The sequence below is a fragment of the Elgaria multicarinata genome, chromosome 6, assembly GCF_023053635.1.
Source record: "Elgaria multicarinata webbii isolate HBS135686 ecotype San Diego chromosome 6, rElgMul1.1.pri, whole genome shotgun sequence".
NCBI lineage: Eukaryota > Metazoa > Chordata > Lepidosauria > Squamata > Anguidae > Elgaria > Elgaria multicarinata.
The window spans coordinates 42572988-42591097 of NC_086176.1; the positions used below are offsets into that span (position 1 = coordinate 42572988).

Below are 18110 nucleotides of genomic sequence, written 5' to 3' on the forward strand. Positions count from 1 at the left end.
TTTTGTCAGTAAGCAGCACAATTTGTCCAAACCAGCACTGACCTATTGGTCAGGCTGAAGGGTACTTTGCCACCACCAAAGTATTTTCTTCTTTGACTCTGGAGAATTGTTTGCTATGAATGGCTCAGTCTAATTTCTGACATACAACTGGAATCTTTGAGCATAACTGTTTTATAAAGCATGAAATCAAACCGGTCATGCAGTCTCAAACAGAGGGCATAGGTGAAATCTCATGAATTTCAAGGCAAGGGACATTGAAATGAAATGTTATTTATTATAAACAAGCAGTCTTGCAGGAAAACAAAACACCTTTTGACTTTAATAGACTAATCAATTAGCTACTGTAATTGGTTCTGGAACAATCCCATTTCAGATGTCTTTCCTGAGAAGAATCAGCAACTTGAATAAGGGAAAAAGCAACTGTTGTTGAGTTTGAATATATTCATCGGTCCTCAAAAAGCCTTTATTCGTGTATTGCAATGCTGGGCCAAGGGGTGCTTTTATTGTGCAATCACATTACCTCATTCACATACTTTAATGAAGAGTCCAGGTGACAACGTCTTCCACTTACAGACCACTGCTGCACACTACGATCTCCAGGAGCGCTCCCTGAAGATTCCTAAGAGACAGGCATTTGGGTCTGGCCGAATCAGCTGCTTTTTACAGCCAACATGGCTCCTCAGAGAGTCTGCCCTTCCCAGAGCATTTGCCACAGCAGGAGAATAGGGCAACTGGGGCTCACTGGAACACTGACTGTTCTGCCTCTGGGCTGGGCAGCAGCTTTAGAGAGCCCTGTCAGCTCCACTCTCCCATGCAGCAAATGCCGCAGTGGGAGAGCAGCCAGCCAGGCTTTCTAGAGCACCCACCAAGAGGCACCAACAGTGTGAGTCTCCAGGCAGTAGGGGTGAATATATAATTAACTCCTGAAGCAGGGCCTTCACCACGTTTCATGGGAAGGCAGGCTCTGATACCATAGAGTTTGTCCATTGCTAGACAGCAGAACCATTCTTTTAATCCTCAGCTTTTGCGCCAGATGTTATAGTTGTCATTGTGTGTGACCAGGGATAAGTTATGGCACTATCAAGCAGCATACAAGAGCATCGATTCGTAAGCATAATGATTGGGAGACTAGATGCTTAGATCAGCACTGGCCAAGGGGAAGGGGAAGAAGGAGATATAGCTAGATAGAAGTACTTCATTCAGCACAACCAGTTGATTTCTCACACAATCTATGATGCACATAAGTCTTACAGATCATCCTCTCCGGTGCATTTTGCCATGAAATGAAGAGGAAGGCTCTTCTGCTTAACACCCCCCCCCCAAAAAAAGGAGCTAAATAAAGATGTTCCAAGAGTAATTAATACAAGCAGGAAAGATTACTAGTGTAGAAAATTAAAACTAAAGTTTTGTTTTGCAGCCGATGCCTAATAAAAATGTAGAGGAAGCATATTTATGACTGCAGCTGACAATGGACAAGCTGCATTCAGAAGAAAAGCAGCCGAGTGGCAGATTATGGAATACATTTTGTACTTGGAATGCACAGTGTTCACCATAATCACTTGGAAGGATGTTCTACTAAAATTATTTACTCATTAGGCCAAACATTTTACATCATAGCTCTTCAGTTCAATGAGGATTCTTTTACATAATCTTTCAGAGTAATTATTTTGACAAAACATAGCAAACACTGCTTTACAGAGCAGATAGAATTCAGATGCATACGCAAAATCAACATTTTTTCTGAGTGCAAAGTGAAGTTGGTTAAAAGTTTCTCAACAGAATATTTTATATGTAACAAAATGGTACTTAATTATCAAGGTGCTTTTAATTGAAATCCACAGGCACATCATCATTTTACTGTTTTGCTAAGGTTGGAAAAACCAACGCCAACACATGTCATTAAGACTTTATCACCGCCTTTGCGTTCTTCTTCAAATGATTTGGTTTCAATTTTAAACATAACCTGGAAATAACTTCTCAAATGCCGCAGGAACTCAATCCTAAAAAAAAAAAAAAAGGGGGGGGGAAGAAAACATCAGTATAAACACCTCAACCTATGTTATAGTTAACAAAGACAGGATTTGGGGTCTAATATATGACAACAGGCCGCCCTGGTTGCTATGTTCTGTGGGAGAGGTCTTGCTTACCATATCACGGCCTACTGATGTTCACTTGGGGTGTGGTGCAGAGGAGGACCTTCTCTGCTGTGGCACCCACCAAGCGGAATGACATTTCCATCGAGATCAGGCTGGCTTCTAGTAGGGAGTGATCCCACCAACAACTAAAAAGATATCTGTGTGGGCATTTTCCTGACTGCTAGCATTACCAGCTGCCCTTGCTTATTTTAATGCAATGTTTTATTGTTTTATTGCTGTTTTCTTGATTGGCTTTATTGTATTTTAAGATGGTTTTACTTTTTGAATTGCGTTGGGATCACATAAAGTTTCCATAGGAAGTTTCTTAAATAAAAATCTGTCAGTAAATATAACGTTTGTTACTTTCCCACAATTTCTCAACATGATATGCAGAAGGTGCAGAAACAAAAGACAAAAAAAATATACATGTTGCAATTAAAATTTTCATTTAGTTAGGACAACAGGCTGTTAGAGCTGAAAAGCATTTACCAACAAACATCTGAAGATTGCTTTAAAAATCTAAATGGACTTTGTTCTACAGATTCCAGAACGTTATTTTCTGGGGCATGAAAACAATCTAAAATGTTCAGTGTTTCAAATCAAGCAATTTCAGCAAAGTTTAAAGTATTATATATATTCAAGTAATGCAGTACTTCCACTCTTTATTTCCCAGTCCTGTGCTGCAATTCTAGATAAATATAAATTGTAGAAATAGAAGTGTGCTAATATTAAATTAGAAAACTATTATGTTACATCATATTAAATATCTATGGTGGTATCCACCACTAGCTCAAAAGGGAGCTAGCAGCTCTAAAACCCACCTGAAATGAATGAAACTGCTCAGTTCCGGAATGGGCCAGGTCAACGGAGCTTCCATATCCAGAAACAAGTGTTTCTGGTTGTTTCCAGGGTTAGTTTTGTGGGTCCCGCTTGCACAACAGATTCAGTGGGACTGCCCTCTATATCTACACTCACACACACAAATTAATTTACAATACTAAACTAATCAAAACATTTCATAAGGGTCAATATTACATAATAAATCTTCTTTCACAATTCTCTTTACTGCTTCCAACAATTATCATGCAATAGTTATCAGTTATTCAACATTTGTTTAAGGCTGCAATCCTATACATACTTTACATGGGACTACGCCCCTCTGAACTCAGTGTGTTTATTTCTGAGTAAACATGCACTCGACTGCAACTCTAAATCAATAAATACATACTGATCTATATTTAGGAGTCCTGAAAGGGGCAAAACTACCACTTTGTATCTCATTACATACCTTATATCTAAGATCAATATACAGAAGTTCACTGATGGTAAGTAGAGAGCAAAAATATGAATGCATACTTGCTTTCTGCTGTATTTTTGAAAGGCACACAATATGCAAACATGAATTGGAAGGAAAATTAGATGCTATTAACCTTGCCACAAAAATGATCAAATGAAAGGCAAAAAGTGGGTGCATTTCTATTAGTACCATTTTGTTGGTATGGCTGGAAATACCACTTTAGTTAAAACTGATTTAGTTACCATTGGAAGTTCCAAGAATACTTGGATATATTCCTACAGAGCCAACTTTTTTTTTTTGGTGGGGGTGTTAGTATTGTTTTAAAAAGCAATATATGTTGTTTGGGGATCTCTACAACATAAATAATTAGTCACACCATGTTCATTAAATCAACTTTCCACACATTCCCAGTGCACACTTGAGGAGAATGGAGTGGCTATTTTCTTCAGACAGTTATTAATCAAAAGATTAATTTACAATATGTATATAACCAGAAAAGAAACAGTTAACCTAGAAGTTAAACACAGGAAAATTCCTGCATGGGGAAAAGTGAGTGTGTAAGTAAGAGAAAAAGCAACTATTGTCACTCTCATTGCAGGTTTTTTGACTCCATCAAAAGCGGGCTGGCCAAATGCAAAAGAGGACAGCTTGTCAAGTGTACCCTGCTCAGGCAGCAACCAGCTCAATTATCTGTGGCATTACACCACTCATATATGAGTAATACCACTTGCATGAACAGTTGTGTGTTCAGGTAAGCCCCAAGCTGAGAGCCAGTGTGGTGTAGCGGTTAGACTCAGGAGATCTGGGTTCTAGTTCCCATTCAGCCATGAAACTCACTGGTTGATTTGGGCCAGTCACTGACTCTCAGCTTAACCAACCTCACCGGGTTGCTGTTGTGAGGATTAAATGGAGGTAAATAAGACCATGTGACTCATGTTGGATTCCTTGCAAGAGTAAAAAAGGTAGGATGTAAGTAGAATTAACCAATTAACATAAATTAAATAAAACAAATTCAAGACTGGCACATAGAGTTTCAAGCACTTGTGTCTTGAAACTCCACAGTAAGGTGTGTGTATTTCCATTCCATAGTTTGAGAACCTAGACTGTGAGAAGATTTTACTAAGAGCTGCTCAAGAAACCTTCTCCTTTCAGAAATCATTCATTCTTACCTTACAACACAGGTTTGAATGTAACCTGTCTGCGACTTTATATCAAGAGAGGTGTGCATAGGATTGCAGCTTATGGCAGAGTAAGGGCTTGTGAACAAATACCATATTGTGTGGACATATCACTGGCATTCATGTCATGCTGGATGAAATTAAAAATCAGGCAGTAGTGCTTATCAGAAGCAATTACATGCTGCTGGAAGAGTTAAGCATCACTACACCTGTATGAATTACATCTTACGTATTCTGATGGTGCTTGCTTGCCTACAGAGGTTATGATTGTAGATTCCCCTCCATTTACTACACACACATACACACACACTTGTGGCGCACTAGTACATGCATCACCCCAATTTCTGATCTGATTAGCAGCCTGGAGCATGATGCTATTCGGACCATGCTTTCGGGGCCTCAATTCCTATACTGATATCCCAAGGTTTTTTTAAAAAACATGTCTTTAGGAACTACTTACTGTAAAATCAAATAAATATCTGTAATAATAATAAAAGATTTGTGTCTGTCTATCCATTAGTGTCATAGTTCCAAGGCCATGTAACCTTGGAAGTTGGTGTGCACAGTAAGGGGACCCTAGTGGGTGTATATTTTATTTTGTTTCGGAAACACTTTAATTTTAAGTTGTCCATGTGGTTGAAGCCTGCAGTAACACCTTTAGCCACTAGGTAACAGACGTCCCTGACCAGCACTTAGCTTTATAGTCCATACAGTTTGAAGCCAGGGAAGATTAGCAGGCAGAAGAGACTTATATGCTTGAGCCTTCCCAGCTGCCGTAGGGAAACGGAGTGGGCAGTCCCCTCTCTTAGAGGGCTATAAAGCTGCGCCATCACAGGGGCCATGCTTAGGGATGCCAGCAGCCATAGTGTCACTCAGACAGGGCATGCACAATGTGTCCAATTCTGACAGCTGTACAAGTTTGCTTGAAAACTAAGCCGTTTTCCAACCCATGCGAAGCCCAGCCTATTTGTTAGCAGGATATAAAAGAGGGTGGTGTGAGGGAAAGACAGTTAACTGTTTCAGCTTCACAAAGCTATATATACCCAGAGGGTGGAAATACTCAAACAGAGGCATGGGCTGCCCAGAGATTCAAATCCTTCCAAAATCCCAGGATGAGGAAATTGCAATAGAAACAAAAGCACAGCATGGAACTCATTTTTAAAAAACCTTGACAATTGGACTTATAAGGCAAGAGGAGATAAAAGACTTGGTATAAAGAGATGAAAGGCGTCCAGAGAAAGGTTTGCAGCAAACGATCTGGGATACTTTCTTCCAGTGCATGTCTGAGTAAGGCGCCTAGGGCAGAACTCAGGGTGGTGCTGAGTGCCAGGCTTCCATGTTATGTAAAAGCACGCCTACCTATTCCCTTTGAGGAGCAGCCAGAATGCCTGCCTGCATGGCAGACCTCTCACACCATTCAAACAGACTAGCAGCCTAAAAAAGGAAGCACAATTCCCTTCCCCTTCAGCTATTCCATAGACACGTGATTTCCCATAGCAGCAATAAGCAAACAGGCCCAGACTGGAGAAGGGGATTGTCAGGAAACGGGACAGGCAGCCCTCATAACCCAAGTTCTCTGCCTTTCTCACCAATAAAAGTATTTACGTTCGTGACTAGAACCCAGGAGAAGAGGAAGCTCTCAGTTTGCCTGTACTTAGCAAGCTAAATAGGCAGGGCCATTCATATTCTGCACCACCGCCCCCCCCCCCCCAATCCCAAGAAAATAAGCATTTCTTTATAAAGATTAAAACAAGCAAACAAGACCCAAGATCAAAGCTTGAAATAAATTATGAAAATTGGGGAAAGTGAGGGCTTTGCATAAGCACGGCTTATCTGCATGTTTCATTCTAAACCTGATATTTGAATGGGAAATAGTTGTGTGTGTGTTTTTAGCAAAGGCAGAAAATGAGAAATATGGGAAAAGGAGGGAAGGGGAGAGAGTGTGTGTTATTGCAGGAGCCATAAGAGAAGAGCAGGTAACCATGCAGGACTACCAGAGCCTTTTAACACATTCTTCTTCAAGTTGTTAAATATACATCAAGGCCAGAAACTTCTCTTCTTTAAAACAGAAAAGAAAAGGTAAGGACAAATAAGATTCTAGAGAATCAGATTCTACATCAGATGTCTGACTGCACAGTGTACCTAAACTTTTCAGAGGCTATTTCCATGTACTTAAAATTGCAGAGAATAAACCACTGTAATTGCAAGGCTCAGGCAGATGGCTGCACTATAGGTGGCACTGAGAATAGCCAGGAAGTGCTCAATGCTTTGAAACAGCAGTGCATCTTGGTTACCTTTTGTCAGTCCTGGGAGAAGAAAGCAGAGGTGGGGAAAAGCTAACAGGTGTGAAAGATCTTGTTATATGGCGAGGGCAAGCAAGCAGGTGCCCCCAGATGATTTCGATTGCATCTCCTATAAGCTCTGGCCAGTATGGATAATGATGAAGCATTATGGGAGCTGTAGTCAAAAACATATGGAGAGCACCAGGTTGCCAACCTCTGCCATATGCTAGCAGCCACAAAGCAAGATATTTGATAGGGAGTATTGGTCAAAAAGAGAGCTGAGCAGGTTCTCCGACCCATTACTGCTGCTGCCGGCTAGGAAACATAAAACTAGGCCCATGCCAGCATTAGGATACAGAAGAGATGACAAAATAAACAAACTGTAACAGCAGCATGTTAGCATCTGTTAGGAATCCCTTACCAGGCAGCAGAGGGCAGCAAAGAGGGATATTGATCACAATGTGGCCAACATTTCCCTCAAAAATGTAAGCTGTGCTCCAATTTGTTTTATTTGTAGAATAGCTTGTTCTGTTGAACTCGCTTGCAATATCATTAATTTTCCTCTCAAGGAATGTAGAAATAGCTGTGGCTGTAATTGCATAACGTGAAATCCTGGGAACTTGCACTTTCGCTTTAGAAAGGGCGAGTTTGTAAGCAGTCTTTCCGTGCCTTATGTGGCAGCAAATCCAGTTGTTTGAGCGAAAGGTACACTTGAGGGGCAGCTGAAGCCAAGCCTGCCTCTTTGAAGAGTCTTCCTTTATGACATTTGCCGTTTCTAGCAAGTGTTTGTCTCATCTGCAAACCACACTTTTGGGTGTACAGCTAAAAAATATTTTGTTTAAAAACTGGAATGTATACTGAAATCGATAGAATTAGAGAGGGTAGACAAGGGAACAAATGCTTCATTGAAAAATGGCTTAGTTTTGTTATGTTTGAGGATAATGAAGTGCAGGACAAGGTACAACCTCATGATTTATTGGGAATGTTGTAAGGAGGGTTGACTATGTAACATTACAAGGCTATACAAAAATTATTAGTTGATTGGAATAATAATATGAACGATTGTACAATGGAAATATCTGTATAATCTGACATAAGGTTGCATTATTTATTAAAAATATATAGAAAGGAAAAACATGTGTAAAAGATGCAACTCTTACAACAAGTGCAGAACACAGATGTTGTCAGGTTTTATTTTCAAAAACCGCATAGGTCAGGTCTTCTTCACTTATCACAGATCAGAGACCCTGCCCATGACCCCAATTTTTGTGACCCTATAAATTGATCTATAGGACAGGGTGAGTCCATACAGGATCCCTTTGCTGAGAGAACTGCACAGATCTGCCTGCTACCAGGCCAGGTTTAAGGTCCTGTTATTATGTATAAAGTCCTAAACAACTTGGGGCCAGTGCATCTGAGAGACTGCCTTCCCCCTTATCAACCTGTCTGGTCACCAAGGTCATCAGATGAGGCGCTCTGTTTGGAGTCCACTCTGAGTAGAACTTTCAGTGTATTGCCTTCTTCTCCGTGGAATTCCCTGCCAGTTGATGTTAAGGCAAGTGCTAAAACATTGCTTGGGTTCTGGCATCTGCTAAAAACATTTTTATCTAAACAACCATTTCCTGAATGACTAGCCCTGAGCTTATTGTATAATTTGATTTTAAATGTTTTCTTTTCGTATTTTGATTTTTCTTCTTTACTGTTCACAGGTTGGAAACCATTTTTTAAAAAGATATAGTGGTTTATCAGTTTTGTAAATAAATAAAATCATAGGCAGTTGTGGGCAGGTCATGAGGCAGCTTCTATCTGAAGCCATGTAAGGTCTGGCGACAGTTTTCGGCTGGAAGCAAACAACAGTAAAGTTCTCATCAGAGTTGAAACACTTTGCCTTCTTACTTTCTTCTCTTCCTAACTATAAAAATGGCTTATAACCTATGGCTTTTAGGATCAGAGGAAGGGTTAGTTGGCAACTATAACAGGTCACTTTGTGCAGGGACTAGAGCAGAGGTGGACAGAAGGTAGATCCCCAGATGTTTGGGACTTTGATTCCCAGAAGCCCCTGCCAGCATGGTCAATGGTCAGGAATGCTGGGAGTTGAAGTCCAAAACACCTGGAGATCTACTTTCTGCTCACCCCTGGACTACAGTAAACACACCCATGACAGGCTCATGTTGTCTTCCTTCCAACTCATTTTATATTCATATGATCATAGGCGATAACCCTGTTCAGGCAACATGCTAAACCATGACGTTTATGCATTTTGAGCTAAACAGTATGGCATAGTGTGCCATGTGAACCATTCCTAACCATGGTGGCTTCATTAGCACGGCTTAAACACACCCACTTACCACTTGCTGCAAAAGGGTTAGCGGCGTAACTATGGCTTAACGTGTTGTTTGAACAGGCCTAGTATGTCTGTCATGTTCTTTTGTCTTGGCAGTCCTCAACAAAATGGAGCTATAGTTTCTGCATGCTAAACAGCAAAAAAGAAATCCAAGTTCTGCTTTGCAGGCAAAGTTCTTTTCTTTTACTTTTTTTTAAAGGACTATTATTTGCATGGTGTATTGGCTTGCAGAAGTGCAGATACAGGACTTTGGCCGCACTTTTATATAATGATTAAATGGGAGCTCTCAGGTCAAAAATGCCTCGTCCCAGGTAAGGCAAGTTGACCCTAATTTTTGTATAGGGAATATCAAAGTGGATAAGCAGAAGCCTTTTACTGGTTAGAATAGAATCAACACTGCAAGAATATAAAACACAAGAATTATTATGCTGATATGGTAAACTTTCAAATATATGTTTCTCATGACGTGTTGTTCATTTGAAACCTGAATGTACAACTCCATTCCACCCTTGTAGTAATTCCAGTAGGATCATGACACTTTGGGAAATACTACTGTTCATTGGTTTAATATCCAATTAAATACCACTTGGTAATCTTTATTACCAAGAGAATTACAATCCTTTGCACAAGTCTACTGGAAGCCATTTTTGAGAATTGCTTGATTACCATCCATCAGCATAATGCATAAGCTCTCTCACTTATCATACCATCCTGAGATTTCCTGCTTGGCTTCCAAGATCGGATGCCAATGGTCAGCAATAGTTTTCCAGTATATTACATCTCATTGTGATGGCACCATCATTCTTCAGTTATCACAGTACTGTACCTTTCACATATACAGCACCGGTACCATGATAACCGAAAAAGGACAGTTCACAGTCTAGTTGTTTTAATACTATTCCCCAATGAATATAACAATTGGCATGCAATCTGAAGAACACATAAAGACAAAGCCAAGCTGTTTCCCCAAGGCTGAAATAGTAAGCTAGTTACAAAGGAAGTATAAGCTGAATCCCAATATTCACATCCCTTTCCACAGAAACAGAAGGTCTTTCCCTTCTTACGGACAGTTTTGCACTAGTGCTTAAAAAGACACATACACACATATCCTCTTGCCCATGAAAACACACTGCAAACTCCAAGTAGATCTCTAACAGTTTCCCTTTTAACAGTAACTTCCCCAAACACTTGCTATTCTATGCCACAGCTACTAGGTATCTGGGTCAAGATGTTATTCCAGGTAGAAAACAGCTAGTGTGTGTGTGTGTGTGTGTGTGTGTTTGTTTGTGTGTGAAGGTTTAATTACTCTGATGAGTATTGATGAGTAAGGAAGTCATCTGGTAGCATAAACGAAAATAGACAACAGGTAACATATAGCACTGAATGCTTTAAAGCAGGCTTCGGCAACCTGGCAACTTCCAGTTGTGTTGAGAATACAATTCCCATAATTCCCAGCCAGCAATGGCCATGCTGGCTGGGAATTATGGGAGTTGCAGTCCCAGCACATCTGGAGGGCGCCAAGTTGCCAAAGGTTACTTTAAAAAATAAGTATAAGTCTTTCCTTTGGCAGCTACAAAGAGTTCAAGACAACAACAAAAAAACTGTATTCAATGCAATTAGCAAATTGAACAGGACTTGGTAATTAGTTTTCAGAAGGGAACAAAAGAGACTTACGTGTAAGGCGATAGTGGTCCTAACAGAACTTTGGAAACATCCCGCTGTCCAAGGGTCATGAGGAGCAGGACAAGACTTTGGTTTGTTGAATCCACACAGCCTCCCTGCAAATGCAAACACTTTAATAATTAAGCTTTGCACTAACTAGATAACGCAGGCAGAAAGGGGAAGAGGGAGGGAAACAACAGGAAAGTGCCACTCGCACATTTCAAGGCTCAAAAGATCAGGCACACACATTTTGCTACGTTTTAAACAAACCCAACTCAAAAATAAAAAGTTTGAAATGAGGACAGGGACCCATTTGCATAAAGAGTCCTGCAATTGCTGCCTGAAACTCAACAGCGTGGCAAACCTTTTATATGAATCAAGCGATTTCCACCACAACATCTCAAATCCCAGAATGGGAGGCCTTGCGTTGGTGTGCCAGCACCCACGCGGCAAGTTGTTTCACACAAACGACTTGACCTGTGCAACCCGCTTCCGTAGCTTTGCATTATAACTACGGGGCCGTCTCAGTCAGAAGCAGGGGCAGGGCTAGATGAGGGGGTTGGAGGGGTATGATCTTGCAATTTTATGATCGCGAGATTGTCCCCCTCATCTATACATGGCACGTGACATTCCAGGAGGAAGAGGACGTCGCAGCCGCCATTTTGATATTTTTTCAATTGGAGAGGAGCACAGGAGCGCTCCTGCACTAAATGTGAGTTAATTCTTTTAGAAAACAACCCTCCCGTTCCCCCCACCCCACCCCCGATGGGCACAGAGCTCCTGAGGAGCTCCGTGCCCGGGTCCCGGCTCCTTGCGAGGAAATGGGACAAAAATGGGATGGCGGGCCACATGTTCCGCGGTCTCAGGATCATCCCAAGACCGTGGAAAAAATCAGAATTTATTGGTAGGGTGATATCCTGGGCCAAGGGAAGGATTGTCCCTCCCTGCTCCTGGGATGCCCTGTGCATCATGTGGATGCACAGGAACAATCCCGGGACGATCACCTTGATATCGCCCTGTCTAGCTATGCCCAGGGAGGAGGACAATGTCCCACCCCCACGTCTGATAGTGTTCCTCCTGTCATGGCAGCAAAGAAGAGTCTCCCTGAAGACTTTCATATATTCTAAAGAACTTTGGATCAAGCAGAGGAAATACATACATGCTAACCTATCTACATAACACAGTTTATTCCCAGTGTGGACTGTGGAGTAGTGCGAGTTTCAGTTAAGAAATAAAGGATGTTTTAAATTGTTTTTATTTTTATTACACAGAGTCGAAGACATTTCTCATTAGGAATGTGTCTGCAGCATAAGAGGACTTAAGTGGTAGCAGAGCCTCTGTGGTACTGTGTGTATATCTGAGGGTGATGTTTGCACATCACAATATAAATAAGCCAGAATTCAAAATGATTCTGGCTTATGGCGAATGAACCAGTATGCTGCGCATGCCGTTTGATTGTTCCTGCTGCAAGCATAAGTGGCTAGACAAACGGTGGAACTTCTCCCCATGGTTTGTATATTGCCCACGGTTTGTATCTTTTGGACTGAGGTTCAAATTCCAGTTCAGAGAAGCTCAGGGGGAAGCATTCCCATGGTGGGCAGGGCCAAAAAGTTTAATAATAATAATAATAATAACAACAACAACATATTGTAGCTTAAATCTCTTGCTTTTAGTAAATGAGCTTTAGGAGAGGCATTTCAGATGCTCAGAATGGAGGGAAAGGCTAGGAAACTTCCAAACAGGTGGTTGAGGGAAGGGTCTGGGGCCAGGGGAAGAGAACATGGGCCTTTTGGGGAATCCAAGAGCCAGATCAGGACCCCAGGACTGAGTTTTTGTACCCCTGATTTCTTGTGACAGGCAAACTGCGAACTCTGGCTTGCCTCTCTGCAGACAAGCCAGAGTCATTAGACAGGTTTTTTTCCTCAGCTTATGACTCTGGCTTGCCTGGGGAGAGACAGGCCAGAGTTCCCAGCTCACACATCATGCTAAACAAGCAATGGATGAAAGGTCCTTGGTTTATTCAGCTGTTTCCACTTAGAGCGGGAGCGTACACTAGCACACTGGCTCATTCACACAGAACCAGAATTACATAGAATTCTGGCTTATTGAACTGTGCCAATAGGGCCACTGTATGAGTTGGGCTCAAACCTTTGAACTCCGGAGCAGTATCAACTCAATGAAGTGTCAGGTGGTTTGACAGCTGCCGCTCTAGGATTTTCCTTTCATCAAGCCGATAGTGTTTCCTCCACTTATAGACCTCCGTTGATAAGTATGCCTCATTCTCTATAAACTTGCTGATTTAAATGCACTCTTGAGAAAGAGAACACTTTGAACTGCCTGATGAGAGAGCTTCAAATTTCAATACATGTGAATTTTCTAGCTTCCCCCAATCCAATTGCTAGGGTGACAGGTGGGGTGGGTATCTATTAGAAAAACGCTCTTTCTGACAAACACCTGAAAAACAAAAGCTAGAGCCCTTTTAAAATAAATGAGTACATGGATGAGTTTTATAAAGAGGAGTGAAAGGCAATATATGCTTTATTACCTCCCACTGATCCACTACAATGCTGCGTACTGCAAGCAAGCATTTGCCACACCAGGAAGATTTCTAGGGCCATAGGAGTAATAGTGCAAAAGCAATCACCTATTCATCTTTACTCAGAAGTAAGCTCCATTGAATTCAATGGTACTTATTCTCAAATAAGTGAGTATACAATCATCAGAAAGAACGCCTATAAGAATGTTGAAACTAAGAACTGGTGCCTTTGCTTAGCTCTTTTCTTCCTCCCTCCCAATCCCTTTTCCTCTTGTGTCATGACTTTTAGCCTATAAGCCTGAGGAGAGGGCCTGTCTTATTACTAATCACTGTAAGCAACTCTGGGAGCATGTTTTTGGCTGAAGAGTGGAGTAAAAATGGTGTAAATAAATAAACAAATAAACTTACAGCCTAAGTTAGCAAAATAAGGTAGTTTGACAGGGACATGCCTTTCTGCAACCCCAAACCATTCTGACCCAGGACCTATTTTCTTGACCTCAAGTGCAATCAGCCTAAACATAGAAAGAAGTGACCCTGGTTTTCCACCTCTATACTGAGCCTTACAGCCCATTAGGCAGCACAGAGAAGGCCCATCTGTTTCTCTGGCTTTCATTAGGAAGCAATATAACCAGTACAGTATCCAGTGGCTCAATTTAAGCACTAATGGATCAGGAACCCATTAACTGGTGGGTGCCTCATCGGCAGGCACGGAATGATGCTTCAGCCCACAACCTTCCGCAATGAACTTCTAATCAAGCAAGCGAGGCTTTGAAAGCCACAGACTTGTTCCAATTGCCTATTAAAGAAAAATCGTATTTCGCACAAAGACGATTTGCTGCAGTAGGGGAAAATGCATTATACACAACATAGCTTCACTTTGGGCTCAAAGTGGGCTTCACTTGGACCATTTATATGGAATAAGGAAAGCACGTGGCAAATATAAAATGAGGCGTTCCCCTCAGTCTCAGCTGATGAACTGTCTAAAATACTGCGCTCGTCGAAGCCTTCCACTTGTTCCCGTGATCCAATTCCCTCTCGCGTCTTTATTAATCTTATCCCCGCTATCCTCCCGTCCTTGCTTCACATCATTAATTCTTCTCTGTCCTCTGGCTCATTTCCCTCTGCTTTTAAACATGCTACTGTCTCTCCCATTCTCAAAAAACCCACTCTTGATCGACTTTCTCTGTCTAACTACCGACCTGTCTCTCTGTTGCCCCTTGTCTCAAAGATTCTGGAACGTGTGGTCTACTCTCGCTGTCTTGACTTTCTCTCTAGTAACTCTGCTCTGGATCCCTTTCAATCTGGATTCCGTCCTTTGCATTCCACTGAAACAGCCCTTACCAAGATCACCAATGATCTTCTCACTGCCAAGTCTAAGGGCCATTATTCCGTCCTTATTCTCCTTGATCTAACTCCAGCCTTTGACACGGTTGATCACGATCTTCTCTTAGATTCCCTCCATGACCTTGGACTCTGTGGCTCTGTCTATAACTGGTTCGCCTCCTATCTAGAGGGTCGCTCTTTCAGCGTGTCGGCTAACGGCAGCTCGTCCTCCTCCTTTCCCCTTTCAGTAGGGGTTCCGCAAGGCTCGGTGCTTGGCCCGCTGCTGTTTTCTCTATACATGCTGCCCTTGGGTAAGCTTATTCAATCTCATGGCCTCCAATATCACCTGTATGCCGATGACACACAACTATACCTCTCATCTCCGGAACTTTCTCCTGATGTCCACGATCGTATCTCAGCATGTCTTTCAGATATCTCAGCCTGGCTGCTTCATCGCCGTTTGAAACTCAATATGGCAAAAACTGAACTGCTTGTTTTTCCTCCTAAACCTTCTCCTCACCTCTCATTCTCTCTTACTGTCAACGATGTCACGCTTACTCCAGTCAAGGAAACTCGTAGCCTTGGCTTTATATTTGATTCCTCGCTCTCCTTTATTCCTCATATCGAGGCAGTAGCTAAATCTTGTCGTTTCTTCCTGTATAATATTGCCAGGATTCGACCATTTTTGTCTGTCTCTTCTGCCAAGACTCTCGTTCACGCACTGGTTATCTCTCGGTTGGACTACTGCAACCTCCTCCTCTCTGGCCTCCCCTCATCTCACATCAGTCCGCTGGTCTCTGTCCACCACTCTGCTGCTAAGATCATCTTCCTGGCCCGCCGCTCTGACCATGTCACTCCGCTTCTGAAATCTCTTCATTGGCTCCCAATTCATTCCAGAATCCAATACAAACTTCTCCTGTTGACCTTCAAAGCTTTTCACGGTCTAGCTCCTGCCTATCTCTCCTCTCTCATCTCACACTATTGCCCCGCTCGTGCTCTTCGCTCCTCTGATGCCATGCTTCTTGCCTGCCCAAGGGTCTCTACTTCCCTTGCTCGGCTTCGTCCATTTTCCTCTGCTGCCCCTCATGCCTGGAATGCTCTTCCAGAACACCTGAGAACTACCAACTCAATCACAGCTTTTAAAACACAGCTAAAAACTTTTCTTTTCCCTATAGCTTTTAAACTTTGAGTTTGTTCTGACTCTATACTGTTAGCTTCACCCTTCCCGGTGCCTGTTTACACTTCCCTGTGCCTGTTTGCATTCTCCTTCCCTTCTTATTGTTTACCACAACTTTATTAGATTGTAAGCCTATGCGGCAGGGTCTTGCTATTTACTGTGTTATCTGTACAGCACCATGTACATCGATGGTGCTATATAAATAAATAATAATAATAATAATAAAAACAAAACAAAGTAATATGTGAAACTGCACGCAGGGAGATCCAAGGGTGAGGCACTATCTTGCTTTCTTCTAAAGAGACATGAAAAACAGCCACTTACTCTGTGAATCTCTTCCAGTAGCAACTTTGCACAGTTTGTACCAAGGTCTTCTGGGAGGACAGCTGTACCCTCTCCTTGGGGGTTAGAGGCCAGCTCAGCACTAAGGAAAGTACCGTTTGTCGTCTCAGCCACAAGAGACAGCCCAAAACCTGGAGACCTGAAATAAAGGATGAGCGGGAGGAAGGGTTAAAAGGCTTTTATAGATCTCTATCTATATTTGTAAGTTCTCCCATAAAGATGTCCACTTCTCCTCTCAATGAGAAGGCTGCTTCACCTACGCTTAGTTGTAAAATTGACGTTTGGATATCAAATAGCCAGCCCCAAACATTGCCCCCCTCCCATTCCTGCCCTACTGAACCTGAGAAATCTTCCTTTTCATCTAGAAACATAGGGAGCTGCCTCATACCAGTGGTCAGACTATGCATCCTTTGAGCCCAGTATTGTCTGTTCTGATTGCCAGTGGGTCTCAAGCGGAAGTTTTCCTGCCACCTGCTACAGGATCTTTTTATAACTGGAAATCAGAGACCTTCTGCATGCAGAGCATGAGTTCTACCACTAAGTTAGGGCCTCTCCCCTTTAAAAAAGAATCTTGGGACCAGGATACCTGAGAGAGCGCCTTCTCCCCTACCAACCTGCCCGGTCACTGAGGTCATCCTCCGACTGGATTCCATCAGGGGAAGAGCCTTCAGCATGGTAGCCCCCCTCCTATGGAACTCCCTGCCTCTGGAGGTCAGGCAGGCACCAACTTTGTATACCTTCCGGCGCCTCCTGAAAACGTTATTCCAGGAAGCCTTTCCTTAAGGACCAGCCACGGTTCACTGTACATTTTGCTTCTTTTAAAATCTATTTTAAAGTGTTTTATTCTGTTTTTATTTTATCTTGTACACTACTCTGAAATTTTCAAGATGGAGCGGTATATAAATATTGTAAATAAATAAATAAATAAATATCCAGCCTGATATGGACACTGACTGGTAGTGGCTCTCCAGGATCTTCGCAGGAGTTTTTCCAGCCCTGCCTTTAGATGCCAGAGATTGAACCTGGGACCTTCTGCATGCAAAGCAGGGACTCTACCACTGTGTCAAGTTCCTGCCTGCTCCACATTTGTCTCACAGGCTTGACTTGCAGCTTGATTGGACTCAGCAAGGAATTGCTCTCGCTTTGCCCTCCAACCAGCTCATGCGAAGCTGCATACACCTGGGAAGCCAACAAAGGAAAGCAAGCAGCCTTAATCCAAGATCTTGAAAAGCCAGAGGATGGGCCTGGGAATTTGATTGCAGCTCCTCGTTTAACTTCAGGAGAAAAAGGGCCATCTAGACCATGCTAAGAGGCAGCGCTAGTCTTTCCAATTGGCTTAATAAGAGGACAGTACAGGACCGTAGCACAGTGGCAGAGCATCTGCTTTGCATACAGAAGGCCTCAAGTTCAATCCCTGGCATCCCCAGGTAGGGCTAAGAAATAATCCTGGCAGCTGGTAGTTAGTAGACATGGATGGGTCAATGGTCTGTCTCAGTATAAGGCATGATCCATGAAATGGAAAGGCCAGCTGAGCTGGATGGTGGGGCGGGGAAGGAGAAAGGAGACTGTCTTAAAAACCTCTCAAGCCTAACAGGGGGCAATGGGTGAGATGGTGAAAAGGTAAGAACCCCTCTTCCAAGATCCATCAGATTTGAAGGTGTGGTCTGCAGAGTTCAGGTGAGGTTTCTCCTTCCTCATATAAGCTTATCTTGATCAGGAGGCAGGAAGATTAGATGGACTGTCCTGCCTTGTTGTGAATAACTCCACTGGTGTGATGAAGTAGTTAAGAGTGCAAGCTGGGAAGCCCAGGGGTTCACATCTCACTTTAACCACA

At 42.5% G+C, this 18110-nt stretch overlaps 1 protein-coding gene across 1 annotated transcript in view; it reads right to left on the reverse strand.

Moving 5' to 3' along the window:
• Positions 1–254: 254 nt before the first annotated feature.
• The window catches only part of RCL1 (RNA terminal phosphate cyclase like 1), a 30379-nt gene continuing 12523 nt past the window's right edge, over positions 255–18110 (reverse strand). Inside the window, exons 7-9 of the mRNA XM_063129281.1 lie at positions 16259–16415; positions 10911–11014; positions 255–2000 (exon numbers count right to left, since the gene is read on the reverse strand). Of these exons, the coding sequence (XP_062985351.1) occupies positions 1850–2000; positions 10911–11014; positions 16259–16415 (412 nt within the window). The 3' untranslated portion in view covers positions 255–1849. The remainder of the gene's footprint in view (positions 2001–10910; positions 11015–16258; positions 16416–18110) is intronic.